The sequence below is a fragment of the Ailuropoda melanoleuca genome, chromosome 7 (assembly GCF_002007445.2).
Source record: "Ailuropoda melanoleuca isolate Jingjing chromosome 7, ASM200744v2, whole genome shotgun sequence".
NCBI classification, from domain to species: Eukaryota; Metazoa; Chordata; class Mammalia; order Carnivora; family Ursidae; genus Ailuropoda; species Ailuropoda melanoleuca.
Window position 1 is genome coordinate 140,825,022 of NC_048224.1, and position 20,917 is coordinate 140,845,938.

Sequence of the window (20,917 nt, forward strand, 5' to 3'; positions counted from 1 at the left end):
GCGCCCCGTGGGAGGGATGGTGGGGGCGCCCCCGGGGGGATGGAGGGGGTGCTTGGCGGAAGCTGGGTGTGGGATGGGGTGCACTCCACCGCCCCCCCAGGCTGCGTGGGCCATCAGGAGTCCCCCTCACTCCCTTTAGGCCTTCTGGGCTTTGAGCAAAGGTTGGAGATAAATTCAGTTTGGATTTCTCTGAGATACCTTCAAACCTCAGGGCCAGGCAGGTACAAAACTCAGAGTTCTGACCTATGACCCATATTTTTATTTTCTTTATGCAGAAAAGGAGCAAGTCTTATTTTTTACTTGCTCTTTTTCAGTCTACTTGTGATCTGAGAACAGCATATTAATGAGACCATAATCCCTGCATCCACCTAGGGACCTGCCCCATTCTGTCCTGCCTTCCCACAGCACACTGGGGAGAGGGGACCCCAGTTCCAGCCCTGCCCTAACTTCCTGGGAGCCAAGCCTGGGAAAATTGCTGGCTGTCTGTGGCTCCTGAGGCCCAGGAGATGCAGGGACAATGCACCAGTAGGATTGCCCCCTGGCATGAATTGGGGTTAACAGCTCAGGGTGTATGTACTCCGCTCCCCCCAGGAGGCAGAAGTCGGGGCTCCCTCCTCGGTGCCTCTTTCCAAACTTGTGGTCAGAATCTTGGGAGTGGGAGTCAAGGCCAGGTGCTGTTTGCAACCCAGGACAATGTAGGCCAAGGCTTTATGCGCTCGTTATGCGGGACAGAGAGGGGCCACCAAAGCGGGTTGCCAGCCACCCCCTGGCGCTCCAGCACCAGGGGTCTCCGGCACCATTACTCTGCCCTGAGATCTTAATATTGTGGCATGAAAATCACATCTAAGCTGCTTGTCAAATTGGGGAGACCATTGAAAATTTGCCCAAGCTGTTGTGTACTTTGATTTAGAAATGTGGTGAGAAAGGGAGGGGATTTAAGATACTTTTGTGGGCACCTGGGTGGCTCAGTTGGTCAAGCATCTGCTTTCGGCTCAGGTCAGGATCCTGAGGTCCCGGGATTGAGTCCTGACTCAGGCTCACTGCTCAGCGGAGAGTCCGCTCTCCTTCTCCTTCTGCTCCTCCCTCTGCTTGTGCGCACGTGCTCTCTCTGTCTCACATAAATACAATCCTTTAAAAAAAAAAAAAAAAAAGATAACTTTGTAGCCTCAGCCCTCCTTATCCCAAGGGTCTTTTTGGAAAAAATGGGCCTGAATAGAAAGACATCCCTGTGCCACTCCACTAGCTACCAGCCTCGTCTGAGGACATGTCTTTCTGGGACGCCCCACACACTTTTTCACGGGAAGTGCCTCTGGGCCACGTCTAGACGTGGTGAAGACACGACAGCTCCCACTGCAAGTCCACCTGGGCATCGGTGAACCTGCAGGCCCCTGACGTGTTTCAGAGGCAGTCCGTCCCGGAGAGGACCTGGAGAGGAAATCGTGGAACACACCCTACCTCCAGCTGGAGACGACCGTCCAGGTGTTTTCACGCTTCTCCAGACCCAGGAAGACTGCAGGAAATTTAGCGCTCCGGGGAACGTAACTTCAAAGACCAGTTCTGCCAACGTTCCTGATTCTGGGGAAACCCTTCAAGCTCAGCTGAGTTCACCGCGTTTTGCTTTTGAAAGACAGTGTCCCTTCTTCCAAAGCCGCCTAGTACGTGCTCTGACCTCCTTGGGACACTCTCAACAAGGGTCCTTTCTTCCACAGACTCAAGTCCACAGATGGGGCGACTTTTCCTCACGGCACCTGCTGGATCTTACCGAGCAGGACAAGCACCCAGCCCCTCGCCCACCCCAGCCCTCTTGTTTTTGCCGCTTCCTTTCCTTGGCAGGTTGCTACCAAAGGAAATGACTCCCTGAATCCCCTCCTGTCCTGAGTCTTCTCTGGGGCCAAACCCATTTCCTGCTTCCTGTCACCATCTCTAGTAGCGAGCCGACACTCCTGCCCCCTTTTCTTGTACTCAGCACCTTGTGCCCCCAAACCGCCCCAGCTTCCAGCCGGCCCAGCCATCCTGGGACGCTCGTCCTTCCCTTCCCTGTAAGTTCTGCCCCACTCCTGTTGGGTATCAGGAGATACCAGCCTCACTCCCTGCCACATGCTTTCTTACAACTGCCTTGAAGGGCAGCACGGGCCGTCGCTCTGATGCCCCTGCAGGACACCCAGACCATGGGACGTGTGCGTTTGGATGTGAGTGGGATGGCAGTATTTTGGGGCCAGATGAAACTGGACAGCAAGCATTCTGTGTGGGGGCACGTTAGGTAAGAGTGACCACCCCAGGAAGTGGGGGAGGGAAGAAAGAGGAAGGGGCCCAAGTGGCCAGGATGGTCAGCAGCGGGAGGGCCTGGGGTTTAGGGCTGCTGACCACTCGGCCCAGAGTCTGCTTGAGCTGCCCACGTAGGAGCAGGAGGCAGCTGGACACTGTGTCACCTCCCACGCCGAGGGCTCTGAGTTCCCCGGGCACCTGCACTGGCTAGAGCCCCTTTCCTGAAAGTTGGCAGCCACAGTTCTCCAAGACACCAAATCCCGCACCCCCAGCTAGCCAGCAAGTTCCTGGTCTCTCCAGAGCGCCCCCTCCCAGCGCCCCTGGGAAGGCTGAAGCTCCTGGGGGCCGTGACCGGCCCTCCTGTGAGAGGAGGGAGGCCCCTAGCCCGGTGTCGGTCACCACCCCACGGTGGCCTCTTCCTGCGGGAGCCCGGGTTCTCGGGGCCTGATTGTAAAAGCTGCCGCCGTTTAGAAGTCAGAAGGGGCCTCAGAGAACTTTAGCTCTGGGGGTGCCGACCGCTGGGCCGGTCACGGCTGCCCTGGGTGTTGGAGGGCAGAGGGAGCAGCACCTGAGCCTGCGCTCCCTGGAGACCACGTGTCCGCCTGCCGAGGGAGTGTCTGCGCAGGCGCCACGGGCAGGGAGGGTGGGGTGGACACCTGCCAGGGCTCTGTCATGCGCCCAGACGGACCCGACTCAGAGACTCTGCATTTCTCACGAGCTCTGACAGCCCGCGCCTGTACAACACTGTGACCCCGCGCTCAACAGGGGTCGCGGGGCGGCTGGTTCAGGGGAAAGAGGCCGGAGAGATGGGACCTCCAGGGGCAGCGTGGCCACACCCGTGAAGCTCTGGGGTCGTCAGGGAGGAGCCTGGGCCGGGACGGGTGGCCGGTGGGTGAGGGGACGCCGGAGACGGGCGGGGGGGGGGTGTTCCCAACAGTGAGGTGACGGGGTCAAGCCCTTATCTGCCGTGTGAAAACACACTGTTGAGCTCTGCTGAGCCCCGTGACCCTGGCAGACAGTGAAGGGGGAGACACACATCCCCTTTGTGTTCTGCCAAAGAGATCCCCACAGAGAACACGCCCCCCCGGGGCTGCAGGTGGGCCTCAGGGTCCCCATCAGTGCTGGGCTGGACTGTCGTCCCTGCTGATGGGGAACAGATGGCGTTTGCACCCCCCTGCTGACCCTGCTCAGCCTCCACGCCTGCTGTCCTGCAGGCCCAGCTGTGCTCCGTCAAGCAAGCCTCTGGTGGCCCAGCTCTGGAGAAGCTTCTGGACCTCAAGATGGCTATAGCCCCCCGATCATCCTTTCCAATGAAGTGCAAAGTCCAGATTTGTGCTCTGTTTTTATTTATTCATTTATTTATTTTTAAGATTTTATTTATTTAGGGGTGCCTGGATGGCTCAGCCGTTAAGCCTCTGCCTTTGGCTCAGGGTGTGATCCCAGGGTCCTGGGATCAAGCCCCACATCAGGCTCCTCTGCTATAAGCCTGCTTCTTGCTCTCCCACTCCCCCTGCTTGTGTTCCCTCTCTCGCTGGCTGTCTCTATCTCTGTCCAATAAATAAATAAAATTTTAAAAAGAAAGATTCTATTTATTTATTTATTTGAGAGAGAGAGAGAGGCAGCGAGAGAAGGAACACAAGCAGGGGGAGTGGGAGAGGAAGAAGCAGGCTTCCAGCAGAGCAGGGAGCCCGATGCGGGGCTTGATCCCAGGACCCTGGGATCACGCCCTGAGCCAAAGGCAGACGCTTGGCGGCTGAGCCCCCCAGGCACCTCGTGCCTCGTGCTCTGTGGGACTAAAGAATATTGATGGGTGTCCGGAGTTGGCTTGAAATATATCCCAGCAAGAGAGAAAAGGAAGGCGTGGGTGAGGAAACCACAGCAAAACCACGAGGCTGGGCTTCGGACCACGGAGGGGTTCTCGAGTCTGAAAAGTTCCCTGATAATGCACGTAGCCAGTGAGGGAGTGACGCCCTCCCCCAGCGGGGGAAGGAGGGCCCAGAACTGGCCCTGCGGCCTGGGTCCCCCACCAGCCTGGCCCACCGGAGCTCGGGGGCCCTCCCCGCAAAGCCAGAAGGAGCGCTCGCAGACGCTGTTAGTGACGGGTTAAGGAAGTGGGCGGGGCGCTCTGAGGTCTCGGGGACCCCACCAAATGCCCCCATCCCCGCTTCTGAGCGGCCGCCTGCCTGGAGCACGTGTGGGGCCCTGTCCTGCCACAGCAAGCAGCCTTCCAGGCCTGCGGGTGAGGCCCGGCCCAGGAGCCGGCGCGAACCATCGTCCTGGGCGCCCCCCCCCTCAGCGCCCGGCCTCGGGGGTCCCCTGACGTGGGCCTCTCTCTCTGGGAGAAGCCCCTTCCGGAGACTGCCGTGGGGAGAGCGCGGGTCCTGGAGGCCGCGCTGCCCCCAGCGCACGTGTCTGGGCACGTGACCCCGGCCGGTCACCTCGACGGAAGGGATTAGGCGGAGGCGGAGCGTTTCCGGTTCCGGACCCGCGCCTCGGGCGGCTCGCGGTCGTTCTCCTCGGAGAGCCGGTTCGGCGGGCCCCGCGGGGAGTCACCCGTGACGCCCCCTTCGGGAGAAAACCGGGTTTTGGAAGAGGGCAGGGCCGCCGTGCAGCGTGGGCAGAGCCGCCGGGAGCCCAGACGTGGGGCGGGCGGGCGCGTGCGAGCGGCTGACGGAGCCGGCCGGCCTCTCCGCTCTCACGACAGACCGCGCGCCGCCGCTCCGGCACGTTCTGGGCCTTGCGGGAAACTCGGATTTGGTTCTGGCGACAGTGTTGAGGGAGTGCTACCCGTCAGCAAGATGTATTTCATCATGAGGCAAAACGAACTTTAAACGAAGATTGATTTATTCGAGCGAGCGAGCGAGCACGCGCGGGCAGGGCAGAGGAGAGGGAGACTCCAGCAGGCTCCTCGCCGAGCGGGGAGCCCGCCGCGGGGTCCCTCCCGGCCCTGGGGCGCGACCCGAGCTGAGGGCGGTGTTAGTGCCGTTAGCCGGCCGCCGTGACAGGACTCCGGCCGGGCGGCGAGGACAGCAGGCCCGCGATCCGGGCCTGGCAGGGCCGGTCCCTGCACCCTGTCTCCTCCCCGTGCCCTGCGGGGTCCCCCTGTGCACATGCACCCTGACCCCCTCCTCCGCGGACACGATCCGCGCGCGGTCGGGGTCGGCCGGCCGGTCCTACCTGACGCCCCTCTTCAAAGGCGAGCGCAGCCCCTTGATACGTATTCCTGCTGCCGGAACGCGCCGGCACCGGCCGCCCGGAGCGGTGATGGAGAGGCAGTCCCGGTTCACGGCGCGACAGTCACACGGCCGGGGAAACCCGTCCGCGGCCCGGAGCTGGAGCTGACACGTGCGGCCTTGCCCCGGCCTGCACGCACAGGAACCCCGGGACCCAGATTCCCGTGAGCAAGAGTAAGGAGCCCTTTCTCCTTGAGAGTCTTCCCCGGGGAGGCTGTTCGGCGGGAAGAACACCCCCTTCGTTTCCGTGCTTTCCCCTCTGAACGTTGTAGCCCCCCATCCCGCGGAGTTGACGGGCCTCGCCTTCGATGCGAAGCAGGTCCCAGGTGTCGGGAAGAGCCGCGGGGACTCGGGCTGGGAGCCGTGCGCGTAAGAGGGCGCCCCTGTGAGCAGGCACCGCGTCCCGCCCGCGAAGACGCGCGAGGAGCCGAGTCAGTAACGGACAGGGTGCTGGTCCCCGGGGTCTGTGGGGCAGCGCGGCTTGCAGGCGGGACACGCGAGCGGCCGGAGCGGGACAAGTCCGGGAGGGCGTTATTTTTAGAGGCCTGTTGACATTTCTCAGCAGCTACCTCCCGCGGCTCGCCTGCAGGCCCTGAGCTGCCCCGGACCCGGTGCAGGCGAGGTGCTGTCCCTTCACCCCCAGACACGTCCCCTTCCTGCCACTGACGCCAAGGCCACTTACTGACCTCACCTGCTTTCAAAATGGTGCTAAAATATACATCCCGTACGACTTCGCATTGGACCCGGTTTTCAGTGAGCCAAGAGCTCAGGGGCCTTAAACACATTCCCGTTATTGTGTGACCAGCACCACCCTCTGTCTCCCGAACTTTCTCACCTTCCCAAACTGAAACTGGGTCCCCATAAACTCTGCCCCCAGCCCCTGGGCCCCTCCTGCTCTCTGTCACTGTGAACGGGGCTCCTCCAGGGACCTGTCCTTTTGTGACGGGCTTATTTCTGCTGACGTCATGTCCTGCAGGTCCCGCGGCAGCGCCGGGGGTCCTGACTAGCTGGAGCCCATTTAACCTGAAGACGGAGTCTTGTTGGTTCTCTTTCCCCCTGAGCTTGTTGGACACGGTTCTGGCTGGGCAGGCCAGGGTGTGGGGAGAAGGAGGCTTTGTGTGTGCGTCCAGGGCAGGGAGTGGGGGTCAAACGTGCCCAGCGGCTCCGTGGGCAGCCCGGACCTTCAGTTTCGGCGACAGTGGGATAGGACAGGCCCCCTCGGAGGTGCCAGCAGGACCTCCTGCTTGCCGAAGCCACAGAAGAGGGAAGCGTGTTTACAGAAGAGGGGGTATCTGTGCACAGCCTGCTGGGAGTTTTCTGGAGCGAGCCAGCAGCCGGGAGCGGCCCCCCTCGTGCAGCGAGTATCTTCTCAGGGAAGCTGTGTGGCACAAGTACCGACGGGGTGGTCGCTGGAGAGCTGACAGATTGGGGGACTGGAAGAGCCCCCCAGGACGGGGGCAGGTGACCCCCTGGCAGCGTGACACATTTGCAGTTTTTCACAGGGTGTGAGCGTCTATGGGCCTCGCGCCGTGTGACCCTCCTTGCCTGCACTTCGAGGCCCAGGGACGCATGGTGCCCATGCCTTTCTCACAAGAGTGCAGGCTGAAGAGAGGGGTTATGTCCAGGCGGGCAGAGTAGACCTGTGACTGCGTGTCCGGCAAGCAGGACCCGGAATAAGGGTCCGGTCAGGTAGCCAGTGCCAGGGAGCTTCTGTCACCCACAGGGCGTGCAGCCTCCCCTGGCAGCTCCCAAGTGACGCTGCGTGCAGGCCGTCGCAGTGCTGGCAGGGTGGGTGCCGAGTGCTGACAGCGCAGGCCCTAACTCAGTGCCTACGAGGACCAGCATGACAGGTGTGGTGGTTTCATTTCAGGGCAGGGAAAACAGGAGCAGGCCCGTGCTTGCACACCCGCCATCTCCCCCTCCCAGACACCCCCACAGTGTGCACACATGCACACACGTGGGCCTCTCCCAAGGCCACGTGGTCAGCCTGTGGCAGGGCTGCGGGGCTCTATCCTGGGCCCCCAGGAAGGTCTAGCGCAGAGGCCAGCTCTGGGGAGGGCTGGAGGAGCCTGTGCGTGCACACCCAGCCACTGGAAAGGCCCCTCCCCGGGGGTGCAGTTGAGAGCCGCTGTCACCAAAGGGTGGGGCGCCTGGTCTGGCCTCACCTGTCCACCCCAGAGTTCCGGGAGCTGCAGGGCTGTGGTGGCCACGTGACCGGCTCCACCGCGCCCAGGGCTCCCCCACTTCGCCCGACAGACCCGCCCCTTGCCTGCAGGGCCACAAGGGAAGCATCCACAGCGACACCAAGATGCCCCACCCTGCCTGTGATAGGAAACATATTTTATTTCTGTTTTTGAAATTATCTTTAGCTGAATAATGTTAGTAAAAATTCAAAGGGAAGAACACAACAAATAAAATAGTTAGTAGTTTTTTGCTAAGAAACCCATTTTACAGATGTTAGTATACAAAAAGTGATAAAACAGAGAACATGGACTTGAACAGCTGGGGGTTATTACATAATCACATAATTACAAGATCGAAACTCAAATAAGGAAGAGACGCTGAGTTTGTGGAGTCCTAACCGCAGGCATTCGCGGATGGAGCACCTGAGACGGGTCTGTAAACAGCAGAAGGAGCCATGAAGACTGAAGCAGGCCTTCATGTCCACAGCTCCGCGAGGCACGCCCATCAGCTGATCAGCTCATATACACGTCCCCTTGTTGCAATGCCCACTGCCCTTGGGCGGCCACCCTTCTATCTCAGCTGTTCCCGGGCAGGTGGGCTCGGGGGCCTTCCTCGCGTGGAGACACCTGCTTCCGTGGGGTCCTCCAGCCACGTGGCCTCTGTGTAACGGGAATACACACTGAGCACCGTCGAGCCCCCGTGGAAATTCACATTTGACCGCCAGCCGCTCTGGCACAGGCAGCGGACCTGCGGCCGTATTTGGTGAACGGGGAGCAGGGCCCCGCGCTTGCCAGGCGTTGAGCAGAGCTGGGAGCGCGACCTGCTTGAAGCTGCGTCTGGAGGACAGTCTGATTCCAACACTTGGACTCACACTCTCTGAGCATTCTCCAGCGGACTTTCTGGTCTGTTTAAAAATAGCAACACAAGCCTACCGCTTATTTTAAAAAGGGAATACTCAGTGAATATAATATTTTTATCTCCTCTGTCATCACATTCTTTGCCAAACATGGCCTCAGATCCTCTGGCACGAAGGAGGAAGGAGGACAGTGAGTAAGGCAGTGCCCTGCCAGGCACAGGGGCACACGGTCTCCCTCCAGCTCCTGCAAAGTCGCCGCGGGTGTGAGGACAGCCTCCGCTGGGCCCCACCCCCGAGCATGTGCCCAGTGCCTCGCGGCGTTTGCAGCGCCAGGAAGCCAGCCAACTAGATGCAGCCATCCCGAGACTCCAAGGGGGGGGCACTAGACCCCCCCCAGCCTGGGAGCCCCCAGGAAGGGACACCCAGCAGACGTGGGATGGCCCCTGTCTCCCACTGGCCCTCGACTCCAAGTAGGAGCCAGACGCAGCGGGCAAGGTGCTCCCCCAGGGCTCCCAGTTGCCCAGACAAGGGCGTGGGCAGCACCGTGCACACAGGCCGCTGTCATACACTGTCATGCCATGAGCCCTCGCGGTGCGCCGGGGGCACTGTCTCTCCTCTACAGAGGAGGCCAAGCATCGCCGTCCCGGCACTCCCGGACTCGGGACACCTCAGCCGTGGGAAGTGCCAATGTGCCGGACTTTGAACCGCTGGCCTGAGGGGTGGGCAGCAGGAAGTGGGCCCGCTGCTGGATGGAGCAGCGCTGGCCATGTGGACCCTCTGCCTCCTGCTGAGCCCCGCGAGAACCCCCGTGCACCGTGGTCGCATCAGGCAGCCCCGGAGGAGGTGCCGCAGCCACTCTCACCCCGCCCGCCCTGCACAGGACCAGGGCTGAGCACCGACCGAAGGTCCGGTCAGAAAGCACCTTCTCCACGTGGACGTTCCAGTCAGCGCGTCAAGGAAGCTTCTACGGGATGGGTAGACATTGCTTAGAATGTCGCTCACCTGAAGGGCGGCCAGCAGCACAGCATGTTCGAGAGGCAGGAACCCCCTTCTGCAGATGGAGCGTCATGTGCGCAGCGTGTGCAGGACAGCCGTCCCCCCGTCCCCTCGGGAGCCGGCGCTTTCCTGAGGCCACTTGATGGCCCTGAAGCTGGTGCGCTGTAGCATTGAGAGTTGAACACTGTACACGAGATGTGACTCCCAGTGTGGCTGCGCCATAGTCACAGAAATTACTTTGAGGTCACGTGATTACCAGGGATTTTTATTTCCTTCCTTACGCTTCTGTATAACACTCAACTACTCTAGACGGCGGAAGCATCATCTCAGAGACTGAGAAGCAAGGAAGAAGATCAAAGGGCCCGGGCAGGAGAACAGGCAGCGAGGCCCCATGGGCAGTGGTGGGACACGGCACTGTGGATGTTCCCTGTACTCTGCACATGGCACCCGCAGGGATGCTGCTTGGGACGTGCGTCTGGAAACATCCATCCCTGCTCACCACCCCCTTCCTGTGGGACTGACAATGTTGTCCCCGTGGTTTGTTCCGCTCTGGCCCCACGGGCACTTCACGGGCGACTCGCCTGCCCGTGCGGAGCGGAGGGGCCGCGGCCTGCGGGTGACACCACAAAGGGCAACGCAGCCAGGGCCACCAAGACAGGGCAGGAGAGACGCCCACAAGGCTCAGAGGTGAACATGAAGGTGTGGAAACAATTTGGCTCCGTGCGCAGAGAGCAATGTGGACCTGGGCACCCTCGAGCGCCGTAAAGAACGGGACCCGTGGGGACGAGCGCCTGGATGTCCTGGGCTGTCTCTCGTCCTCCCTCTTCCATCCCCGAGGAGAAGCCGCATGGGCTCCAGGAAGACGCTGCAGAGCTCCACAGTTGGGGGATGTGGCCCTCCCGGGACCAGTTACCAAGCAGGAAAGGGATCCGCCACAGCGCACTCTGGACACGCACGTGCGAGGTCGTGTGGACTGGAGGCAGGAAAGCAGCCTGGGCGAGGCGCTGACACCAACGTGCCAGGCATGCCCGTGTCCGGAACCCAGGGCCTCACTTGGGAAGTTCGAATGTGTCGTTGGCCCTGATAACTGTCGGTCTGAAGGACAGATCAAAGGACCGCTGGTCGCCAAAGCTCTGGGCTCTGTACTTGGCAAAGTGCGCCAGCCTTCTGCGGCGTTCACGCTCCAACGTGCTGGCCCCTGCCTCCGGGGTGTTTGGGGGCCCCTCCTGGGCTGGGACACAGGGCGTCTGGCAGCCCCCGAGCTTGGGTGCGGGCACTGTGGAGCCGGGCACTGTGGAGCCAGGCACTGGCTCGGGGCCGGAAGACTGCTGGCTCCTATCCACTGTGGGCTGGTTTTCTCCCACCTCGTGTGGTGCTCCAGGCTCCGCCTGGCTGCCCCTGGGGGCTGGTCTCCGGGACCTGCCCTTTGCACCTACAGTGGACACTGCTTCCAGTGAGCTGCTGGGGGGGCCCGCTGAGATGCGGGGCACCATCCTGTCGTCCTGGGCCTGCACGGGGTGCCCCGGCTTCCCTGGGGGGGAAGGTGCTTGGTTCTCTCCAGCCTGGGCACCGTGTCCCCGAGGGGGGGTCTCTGCACGCCACGCCCGCTGCCCCCGTGCATGTTCTGGGCCTTTCTCAGTGTGTTGGTGATTTGTCCCCACTTCAGTGGCCCCCACCTCAGCGCCATGGCCCACCTCAGCCTCCCTGGGCTGTGTTGGACTCTCTTTTGCAGCACTTGATGGAGGCTTCGGGCCCCACGGAGCTACCCCCTTCTCTGGGGGACCATCCAGCTTCACGGGCCCTGCAGCCCTCTCCAGTGCCCCCAGGCCTGCCTGTGGCTGATGCCTGACCCCCACCTCGACTCCCTCCCGGAAGCCAGCCCTCATGAGGGATGAAGGCGGTGGGTGTGCCCGGAGGTCGGGGCACTTCTGGGGCGCCCCGCCGCCCCGCTGCCCTTCTGCTGCGGCTCCCGGTGATAGAGGCTGGCGGGGAGCCCCGGCGCCGGGAGGAACCTGGTTTTGGGGCAGGACGTGCTTGTCCGCTTTGGCCTGTGGGTTCTCAGGTGGCGAAGGCGGAGGCCCCACCACAGCGCTGCCCGGGGGCACAGGGTTAGCCCAGCCTGGGACTGGGGTCACGTCGCCCCCCCAGGGGCTCCCGTGCGCAGCTGTGGCACCTGTGCCCCCTGCCACCGTGCTAGCTTTGCCCTCGGCCATAGCAGTCGTGCGCGGCTCAGCCAGCATGAGCGGGGTGCCCGCCGCCTCCAGTGACACAGCAGCCGGGGACCTGGGGGTCTCCGGCTGGCGCTGCCCTGAACCCCCACAGCCACCGCTCTCTGTAGCTCCGAGCAGATGCCTCCGGGGCCCGGCTGGTGCCAAGCCACGCAGGGGGCTGGCGGCCCGGGTCAGAGCCACGGCAGCAAGGCTGTGGTGCGTTGGCGGTGGGCCACTCTCTCCCTCACACACTGGGTTCCCCTGTCTGGCCACGCTGTTTACAGGGTTTGGGACGTGACCAGCCACTGGTGCAGTGTGACTCTCTGTGGCCCCTGTGGCTGCCACCCACCTGGGGGCTTCGGGAGTTAGTTTGGGGCATTTGCTGAAGGAGGTGGGTCTGTTGCCGCTGAGGCCGGGGCTGGTGCTCGCTGCAGCCCGCAGGATGGGCCGGGCGGGGTCCCTTAGTGACAGCCCCCTGAGCTCTCGCTCACACAGGACCTTCTCGTCCGTGGAGGTCAGACTGTCAGACTGGGTCCTGTCTCTGGGGGTGACCTCCAGCGGTGCTGAGATGCCCACCGGGTGTCCCATGTCGGCAGGCAGCTCTCGCTGATGGCCAGGGGCCAAGGGGCTGTCCCCTCTCCGATCCTCTGAGGCCGTGGGATGATGCCATGGGGCGCCCCCGCCATGGACCAGCCTGTCACCTGATGCTGGCGAGTGATGCTTCTCACAGGCCAGCTCAGCCACGTCCTCTCCTGCCAGACCCTCAGGGCGCTGGAGCTCCTTTGAATCCCCAAAGCTGTGCGTGTTTGCCTTTCCTCGAGTGGGACGTTTCTGAGGAGCTGCTGCTGGGAGGTCCTGACCCATGCTGGTGGCACCCCTTGCAGGTGGGACACTCAGGACTTTGAGGGCACCCTCAGCCATGCCGGCTGCCCTGGTGCTCTCACCGTCTGTTCCTGTGGGAAACGACACTTGAGCACTTTCAAGCCCACCCCCACCCCCGCCTCCACTGCTCAGAAGACTAGAAGCTTTGTCTCTACGACTTGATGCCTTCGGCAGCGTGGCAGGAGGTGGTGGCATTTTGTACATGTCCGGCTGGGTGACAGTCATCTCGGGAGACTCCACAGCCTTGGACAATGTGGCAGGAGATGGTCGCATTTCGTATGTGTCCAGCCTGGTGACAGTCACCTGGGGAGACTCCACGGCCTTGGACCACGTGGCAGGAGATGGTGGCAATTGGTACGTGTCCAGCCGGGTGACCGTCATCTGGGGAGACTCCACGACCTTGGACAATGTGGCAGGAGATGGTGGCATTTCATACGTGTCTGGCTGGGTGACCGTCATCTGGGGAGACTCCACGGCCTTGGACCACGTGGCAGGAGATGGTGGCAATTGGTACGTGTCCGGCCGGGTGACAGTCATCTGGGGAGACTTCACGGCCTTGGACCACGTGGCAGGAGATGGTGGCAATTGGTACGTGTCCGGGCGGGTGACAGTCACCTGGGGAGACTCCACGGCCTTCGGCAGCGTGGCAGGAGGTGGTGACATTTGGTACATGATTGGCCGTGTGACAGTTATCTGGGGAGATTCCACAGCTGACTGTGCACGTTGCAGAGCTTGGACGGTGGGCGCCAGAAGGGGCGGGATATGTCCCGCTACCTTCTGTTCCGGGAAAGTCTCCTGGATGGCGAACAGGGGATCTCCTTCCGAGCCTGGAGTCTCCTTCTGTTTCATCCTCAGAACTGCAAACCATCAGAGCAACCTCAGGGGCCATCCCTGCTTCTGCGCCCGGGAGCCCAGGCCACAGGCCCGCCCTGGCTTCTCCAGGGCCCCCGGTGTGCTGTGAAGTGTCCCCTGCGGGGGGCAGGTCTATCCTGTCACCTCCTGCTGCCCTGGTATGCCCTGGGCTGGCTGGTTTGAGTAGGGACACCATGGGCTCACTGCCAGGAAGGGCCCCACCCCTGTGGGAGGCAGGAGAGGGGGCTGGCCCGGGGATGGGCTCGGGCCCCACTCCCAGGAACGCCATTTCCGGGCTGTCCCCAGGAGCCATGGCCCAGGGTGCTGGCGGCTGTGTGGGCCCGCCACCAGGCTGTCCCTGTCCTGCTGTTTTCCTTCCCCTGGGCACCATGTCCCCCGCGGTGGGGGATGTGCCCGTTTTTCCCCTGGGCACGCGCCCCTGATGGGAGCGGGTGATTTTGGCACAGTGGGACAGCCAGCTCCTGGGGGCACAGACAACGGTGGCGATGTTGAAGGCCAGCACGGGCTCCGCGGTGCAGGCCAGGAAGCGGGCTAGCGGCGTCCGGATGCAGGTGCTGGCCATGGCGGCTGTGCAGAGCACGCGGGTCTCGGGCCTCTGCGTCTTCCTCCTCTGCGTGTTCTTCTTCCTCCCGTCTGTGCGGAGCGGCAGCACACTGGCCTCTGAGCAAAGACACCCGCTCTGCTCAAACTTCTCCCGCAGCTTGGACAGGACGGAGCCCCTTTTGGGGGCCAGCTTCAGCAGGGAACCCCTGGCAGCTTTGGGCTCCTCGCGGACCTCCTTCTCCTCTGCGGCCAGGAATATCTTCAGGATGTTTTTCACGGTGCCCTTCCTGGTGGGGAGGCCCTGCTGGGGCTTCTGCCCGTGGGGCGGCCCTGGGTCCTGCGGAGGGCGGCCGGCTCCCTCCCGGGTCTTCTCCAGAAGCTTGTTGATGGTGGCGGTCACCAAGCTCCTGCTGGGGCCCTGCTTGTCCTTGGAAATCAGCCTCCCCACCTCCCGGGCCTTCTTGAGGCGGGGCTCGCGGCCCGAGCCCATGAACTTGGCCTGCAGGAGCTGGAAGCACGTGGGCCGCCGGTGGGCGTCCTGGCTGTCAGGCGAGCGTGGGGCCCTGCTCTCTCTGCCCTCTGCCCTCCTGGCGGGAGGTGGCTCCGGGGGCCTGTCCTGGAGATCGGTGACATAGAGCAGCAGGCTGCTGAGGACGGCCCTGGCTGCCGGGTCACATGTCACGCTGCTGACCTTCTTTCTCAGGGCTTGGACGTCCATGCACTTCTTATCGCCATACGTCCTGCCACGCTTGGAGCTGCAGGGAAAAAAAAAAATCAATCGTCACAGATTTTATCTTTGTTGTTTTCCAAGGTGACTTCAGAGAACATTTCCTATGGAACAATCACATTGCAAATACCCCAAAAGTCTGGGGGAAGGACAGAGGCCCGGGAGCCTAGAGATGCGGAGACGAGGGACACACATGGCCTCTTGGGCCGCCGTTCGCTGCCCACTCAAGACTGCTGTCCTTCCAAGGGTTACTAGCTCTGTGGAAGCACTTTGGAAAGTGGACGTGTGCGTGTGCGGTATTGGACTGTTTTTACAGCGGACATACGATGCTCGTATAATTGGGGAAAAGTAAGCATAGGAAATTAACACTTTCTGTGGGGTTCTGTGCATATCTAACTTGCGGTATGAGAAATGAAGTTAATACCACGGTTATATCCTGACTCAAGACCCGTGGACAGACCACAGGCCTGGGAAGACACAGGGGCCTTAGCTTTGGGGAAGGTCTCAGGGGCAGGAACGGAGGGTGGTGAACTCCTGGAGGAAGTGTTCTTCACTGCCAAGCCCAGCGGGTGGGGCTCACCAGGCACACGGGGCGCCCCAGAGTGCTCTCAGAGGTGCCCCGCGGCTGAGGGGCCTGAGCCTCTGTCCCCGAGAGACTCTTATCAGCACGGCAGTCGCAGGCCCTTGACCTCAACCCAGCCACTGACGGGCCTCCTGGGGACCGGGTCTCGGGCGCTTGATGTGGTTTCTGCACAGCCTGGCACGGGAGGTCCTCCCTGGTGGGCGGAGGCATGTCTGTGAAGATGCACAGGACACAGCCCGGCCGTTCTGGCTTCTAGCGAGTCCTTCCAAGCAGATGGTTGCGGAGCACGACAGAACCACATCCTGCTCGACGGTCTTCACGCTGCTTTGGACGACATTAGAGCGTTGGCCGCATTCTAAACGTGCAGCACCAGGCTGTTTCATGCATGGCACACGCCCACGGAAGCGAGAGCGCTGTCCTGGCTGGGAAAGTGCTCACGGCGCACGTGAAGCAGCAAGCTGCATGGCCCAATGTGGACTTAGATACCAGATCAGAAGGAAATACACACGATACTTTTCATGCTTTTACGCATTTCCCAGAAAAGAGGGCTCTGCGTGTAGATGCCACACACGTCTTCTTAATCAGCTGAGGACGTGCCCGGGGCCGCAGGTGGTCCGTCACCCGGCAGCCTGACCACACCGGGAAGTACTCCTTTCGGGGGGCGTGGCCGTGGACTCCTGCCCCCACGGGCTCCCTGAGAGCCCCCAGTCCACCCGGCTGCGGTCAGTTCGTGGAGAGGGGCAGCATCAGTTGTCCTCAGACACCAGACAACCTGTGATGACCCGGAGTGCGGGCAGCACCACCCCCACACCTGACTCTCGTCCACCGGGGGCCTGAGCACTTGCCTCCCGACACGGCTTCTGAGCCGCGGCCACTGCTGGTCCAGGGACTCTACTCGGAGAATCCCAGGGATAGGTCGGGCTCTTTCCCAACCTCAGACAGCTGTGCATTTGGTGGGTTAGGACCCTAAAGCAAAACAGAAACCTGAATCCATTCCTAAGCCCGAGCAGTGTGAGCCAGCATGGCCACCGGGCCACAAGTGCACACAGTGAGCACCAGCTGATTCCTGGGCCGCAGCTGCGCCCGTCCAGCCCAGGACCGCTGAGGGGCTGGCCAGGCACACGGGCTCCCACACTGCCCACATCCTGGCCCCCAAGGTGTGCGGGGACGTCCTCACTCCCACTACCCTCTGCAGGGTCACCAGAGACCTCACTTTTCCTGCCAAGGTAGGTTGTCAGTGGCCACTTGGGGCTCCATGGTCCAGGCTTCCTCCAGAGCCCACAAGCTTCATCTCCACGGCTTCAAAGGCAGCCCCAAGGAGACGCAGCCCAGGACCCGTGGGGACCGAGAGGAGACCTTGGTCAGTGCCAGCACTCCTGCGACGTGACTGTCCCCACGGCTTTGTCTCTGGACCGAGTGCTGGGATCTGCGGCCTCCTGCTCTGGCGGGTAGCTGGCTGGAGGCACGGCTTTGTTTCCCAGAGGCACGAGACAGCAGGCACCCCCGTGTCTCTTCGCGCGATCCATCCCGAGGCTCTGCCGTTGACTTTGCTGGGCGCCCCGCCAGTGCCCTGGGCTTGCTCGGGCTTATCTCACTTTACTGCGTTCTCTCACACGTTGCTGTGTGGATACTGGGCCTGAGCGCGGCACCGGGACTGGAACACTGTCCGGGCAGCTCACAGTTGTGGGGAGCTCACCTGGGATGCCCAGCTCTGTGTGTCTGGCCCGACACCAGGGTCTCACAGGCACGTCGCATGTGGCCGAGCTCCCTCCCGGCACCTGCACGGCCCCAGCTGCCGCCTGCCTGGCCGGGCTCTGCAATCCCACGTTTCCCTCTGCCTCATGGCCACCTCTCCGACTGCACACCCATGTGCTCTGGCCTCCACCGTGTCTACAACTGGGTCCAAACTCCTGCTGCAGACGAGGCTACGGCCCTGAGCTCTTGGCACCACCTCCTTGTGCTGCATTCCTGCTTGCCTGTCCATGCTCGGGTCCCTCCTTCTGGGACCCGCGCTCTGGAAGACACCCACGGAAGCCTCACCCCACCTGGAGCCCCAGGCCTCAGCGCTCATCTCAGCCAGACTGACTCCCGGACAGACGACCAGACACCCATCTCTGCGGAGTCCAGACCCTAGCTCCGTACCTGACTCACACAGGGCCTGTCAGTGCTGGCTGAGCTCGCGGCTGGGACTGAGCGCCGGGCCAACACTGTCACCGCGCAGTCGCCTCAGGCACCTGTCGTTGTGTGTGGGTCCCAGCTTCATGGGGATGGTGGCTGCAGCAGAGCCTGCCACCTGCACCCCACGCGGGGGCCTCTGGGCCCAGGACCTCGGCGTGCAGGCAGGGCCTGGTGCGGGTGCCGATAGGGGCCTCCCGGAGGAGCCGACCACACTGCCAGCCACACCTCTAGTCACCCTGCTGGGGGCCGTTGCTCCCTTGGCCCTTCCATTCACCTTCATGACTGCAGGTTGAGTCACTCGAGGGCTGAAATAGCTCTGGAGTCATTCTGACGTCTGAACACGGCCCCTGAGGACCAGCCACGTGGCTTCGTGCGCCCTTGCAGCTTCCTTTGCCTACAGGCGCCAGGATCCCCGAGTCTGGAAGGCAGCTCTGGCAGGGGTGCAGAGTGAGGGCAGCTTGGTATGGACTGAGCCCTGTTTCTCTGCTGTCGGTACCGGACGCCTCCCGCCACGATCTCCAAGCCATGGCTTCGATGCCAAGCGGCCCTCTGTGTCATGAAGCAAGGTGGGGACTCATCCCGACTGTGTTTACCTACCAGCCCACGGCGGGGCTGACACGCTGGTCATGTCACGAGGTGCGAAGATTCAGAACGATGCCTGGAGCAGGGAGTGCAGAGGGGTGACCATGTGGCCCCCTCCAATAGGTAACTTGTGTGTAACAGCCGCCATGAACACGATACCCTTCCTCGATTCCACTTGCCCCTGTGCTGTCTCTGCTGTCCTGCTCCCTCCACCCCGGGGATCCCCTGCCCCCAGAGAAATGTTGAGCTCTGTTTGCAAGACCGTTGTGCCATGCGTGCTCACCACGCGGCCGAGCTGGGATCCTGCCCTCCCCTCAGGGACACGCTACCCAGTGCTCAGGCCGTGAACTTGCCCATCTGGCCCTCTGACCCCACCTTGTACTCTGCTCCAGCAGCACTGGCCATCAATTGGTCCCCAGCTCATTCCTACCCCAGGACCTTTGCACAAGCTGCTCCCTCTGCTTTCCACTGCCCGCCTTCGGGCTTTCACGTGGATCCTCCTGAGGTCACTCCCTGAGCACGCAACCCTCTGCGCCCCCAACGCACCACCTGGGGCCGCTATCACTGTAACAATCATCATTGTCTGAGATTCAAGTGCAGTTGCAAACACATGCATATGTTTGGCTCCGTGTGGGCAGGAAAACCACTGTTCTGCACTTTCCTGGGGCTTGCATCAAGGCCTGGCAGGAGCAGACCCTCGGGAGACACCTGCGGAGGGGACCCGTCTGAGGTCTGGCTCACGCTGCCCATCGCGTCAGGGGTGAGGGATGCAGACCTGTGTGCCTCAGCTCAGCTCCCTGCTCTGCTCTGTCCCAGCCCTGCACTGAGCCTTCCTGCCTGGAACAGCCACACTCCTGACAAGCTCCTATGCATCCTTCACGCCCCAGTTCAGATGTTCTCCTCAGCAAAGCCTTTCCCAGTGGCCTGGCTATGCTCCCCATCCTGGGGAGGCCCCTCAGTGTCCCCTGTGGGGTACCAGTACGGCCTTCTGCAGCCCTGCAGTCCTTGAATCAGAACAGCCGGGGGCGTGAATTCTCCCGCAGGACGGTGTGAGTGCAGCTGTGGAGGTGAGGTCCCTGATCGGGGCCTCCCATGGCTGCCTGAGCCCGGACTTGCAGGCAGGCCCAGCACGTTCTTCTCTGAGCCCCACACACCTGGCCTGCGCACTGCAGGTAAGGACAGTTGTGGGGAGCACCGGCCATTTGTTCCTCAAAGCCAAGTGTGTTTCCGTCTGGTCAGCGCTTCCCAGAGGCGGTCTGGGTTGACGTCTTCGTGTTGGGCTGCTGTCCCTGCTGGCTGGTGCGGGGACAGGACCGGAACACCTTTATCTGGGGCCACTGGGAGTAGCATGGCCGCAATAAGCCTTCCTGGCGGTTCCGTTGGCACCTCTGGCTACTGAGAGGTCACCTGGAAATACAGGGACACTGGAGGGTCAAGGTGTAGGACAACTCCCTGGCTGAGACCCTCCACCTCAACTTGGCCCCAAAAGGCCAGCAGCAGCGGGTCCCTCGGGGGTCTCAGTGGGGCCTTCCTGGCAGGCAGCACCTGGCCTTCACCATCTGCTTTATCAGCAGGCATGGGTCCACCCTCGTCGGTGTGTCCTCGGGCAACGAGGGGACATCCCTTGGCCCCTGTGTCCTCCTCTGAGATATGGGGTCTCCTAGGCCCTGTTGGGCAGACCGCTGAGTCCCATGGCAGCAGAGACCCCCCCCAACCCTGCCAAGTGCATCTTCAGAAAGAAAGCGGAGAGAAACTAGCCAGAATCACCCTCACAGTGCTGCTCCCACACTTGTCTTCCACACAGAGAGCTGCACCCTCATGACGGCCCCCTGCTGTCCTCTGGCCCAGCACCCTTGCCAACTCGCCCCACACTGCCTGTGGCCAGCTCCCTGAGCAGGCCAGTCCTGCTGCCTGGAGCTGTGAGGGGTAGTGGAGCTGAAACTGTGCGGGAGTCCGGGTCAGGGAACCCGAGCCCCTGTGTTTTCCTAGAAATAAATCCGGCTGGAAATGGTGGGCTGCCGTCTGGGCTGGGGTGTCCCCAGCCCTGCACCCGAGCCTGCCAGCTGGCGGGCTGCAGGGAGAGAGGGGCGTCGGTCCAGCTCTGGCTGATGGAGTCCGTGGGGTAGATGCAGGCAGCCAGAGGGTTCTAGGGCACCCCTCCCTCGTTCCCGGGGTACGGCTGCTGCTGGGCACGTTTGTCTGCATTGCTGAGAGGGACAGCGGGCAGTGTGGCCCAGTGTTCGCAAGCAGCAGTCAGCCCAATGTGAACAGCTGGTGCAGCTGGTGAAGGGAGCTTTTGGGGTCACTTTGTGGCTTTTTGTGTTTTAATGTACTTGAAAACAAGCGATTACAATGGGGCAGGATGAACGCAGGACGGAGGGCCAACAGGTGGGCTGGGGGTCTTCCTTGTGTCCGTGTCCCCTTGGGCTGTGGCCCTGAGAAGGCCCTGTGTCCCCAGTGGCCTCCTCGGAAACAGGGGTGTTTCCAGCTCCTTCTGCAGACACCTGGCTGAGCCTCCTTTGCTGTCTGTTCCAGCTGCCCGTGGGCCTGCGGCTGAGGACAAGTGCCACTGCCTCCGGAAGGCTGGCGGGCAGCTCAGAAGTGGGGCTGGGCTGTCAGGCCCACTGGGTCTAGTTCACGAACAGCTCCCACCGTCCTATGCCCAACAGTCAGTGATGGCACCCACTGCTGCCCCACCCTCAACCTGGGGGACCCCCGCCCCACAGAGGGGTCGGACCCAGAGAACTGGTCTGAGGCCATTGTGCAGTTGGACCCTGTGAGTGGACCCTTCCGATCTCGTCAGGG

The 20,917-nt window shown here is 62.2% G+C and overlaps 1 protein-coding gene across 1 annotated transcript; it reads right to left on the reverse strand.

Annotated features, from left to right (window-relative positions):
* Positions 1-9,451: 9,451 nt before the first annotated feature.
* LOC105240571 (nascent polypeptide-associated complex subunit alpha, muscle-specific form) lies at positions 9,452-19,987 on the reverse strand. Its single transcript, XM_011233292.3, is given in 3 exon segments — positions 9,452-13,461; positions 13,463-14,797; positions 19,267-19,987. Coding segments are annotated over 2 exon segments (4,176 nt in total). The 5' UTR covers positions 14,761-14,797; positions 19,267-19,987; the 3' UTR covers positions 9,452-10,583.
* Between the last annotated feature and the right edge of the window lie 930 nt (positions 19,988-20,917).